Source organism: Acanthisitta chloris, unplaced genomic scaffold (genome assembly GCF_000695815.1).
Source record: "Acanthisitta chloris isolate BGI_N310 unplaced genomic scaffold, ASM69581v1 scaffold30339, whole genome shotgun sequence".
In the NCBI taxonomy this organism is placed as follows: Eukaryota; Metazoa; Chordata; class Aves; order Passeriformes; family Acanthisittidae; genus Acanthisitta; species Acanthisitta chloris.
In genome coordinates this window covers 1,445-2,589 of record NW_008691318.1, presented here as the reverse complement: position 1 = coordinate 2,589, position 1,145 = coordinate 1,445, and the positions used below count along the sequence as shown (strand labels likewise).

At 64.3% G+C, this 1,145-nt stretch overlaps 1 protein-coding gene across 1 annotated transcript in view; it reads left to right on the top strand.

Annotated features, from left to right (window-relative positions):
- Positions 1-93: 93 nt before the first annotated feature.
- LOC103809364 (cytochrome b ascorbate-dependent protein 3) overlaps positions 94-1,145 on the top strand; it is a gene marked incomplete at its 5' end in the record, with an annotated part of 2,107 nt that continues 1,055 nt past the window's right edge. The window contains 2 exons of the mRNA XM_009082192.1: positions 94-299; positions 877-1,120. Of these exons, the coding sequence (XP_009080440.1) occupies positions 94-299; positions 877-1,120 (450 nt within the window). The remainder of the gene's footprint in view (positions 300-876; positions 1,121-1,145) is intronic.

Genomic DNA, 1,145 nt, shown 5'->3' with positions numbered 1-1,145 from the left:
CCCTGCCACTCCCTCGGGGTTGCTGGTTCCCCTTTCCGTGGCTCCTCCCCGGAGCACCACCGGCGCCTGACCAGAAGCCTTGCTCGCCCACAGGTGCCACCGCCGCGCCACAGCCATGCTGGACCTGCCCTTCCTGCCCTTCTGCGCCCTGCTGGGCTCCCTGGGCTTGCTGTGCATGGCCATGGTGGCCACCTGGTGCCAGCACTGGCGTGGGGGCTTCTCCCTGGATGGCAGCACAAGGACATTCAACTGGCACCCAGTGCTGATGGTGACAGGGCTGGTGGTGCTCTACGGCGCAGGTGAGCACAGGTGAGCGGCTGTCGGTATGGAGGAGCCTGGTGATGCCCAGGGGGTGCTGGGGCCCAGGTACAGCCCCAGGGCTTGGGAGGCTGTGGGCAGTCAGACAGGTTTAGGGGAGCTCCAGGTTTGAGGGAGCCATGAGGCCCCATGTCCCAGGGTTTGGGGACTCATGGGACCCTGTGTCCCTAGGTTTGGGGGAACCATGGGGGCCCCATGTCTCCAGGTTTGGGGGAGCCCCAGGTTTAGGGGAGCTGTGAGACCTCATGTTCCAGGTTTTGGGGGAGCAGAGAGACCCCATGTCCCAGGTTTTGAGGAAGCTATGGGGATCCTGTTTCCAGGTTTGGGGGAGCCCCAGGTTTTGGGTACCCACTGGACCCTGTGTCCCAGGTCTGGGGGAGCCATGCAGCCTTGTGTCCCCAGGTTTTGGGGACCCCTGGTGCCAGAGCCCAGGTTTTGGGGGGCATTTGCAGGCCTGGCAGTGAGCAGGTGCCCAAACCCGTGCCCCTCCATGCCCAGCACGTAAGCCCAGGTGGGCGTGGCCCCAACACGGCTCTTCCCTACCTTTCTCCCTCACAGCTGCCCTGGTGTACCGAATTCCACGCTCCTGGAGCGGTCCCAAGCTTCCCTGGAAGTTGTTGCATGGCGGGCTGGCACTGGGAGCCTTCATCTTGTCTGTGCTGGGGCTGGTGGCTGTGTTCCGCTTCCATGATTCCCAGGGGACACCCAACATGTACTCGCTGCACAGCTGGATGGGGCTGGCCACTGTGCTGCTCTTCTCCTGCCAGGTGGGTGCTGTTCCAGCCCTCCCAGCACCCCCAGCACCCCGTGTTTCCTCCCCTCACCTC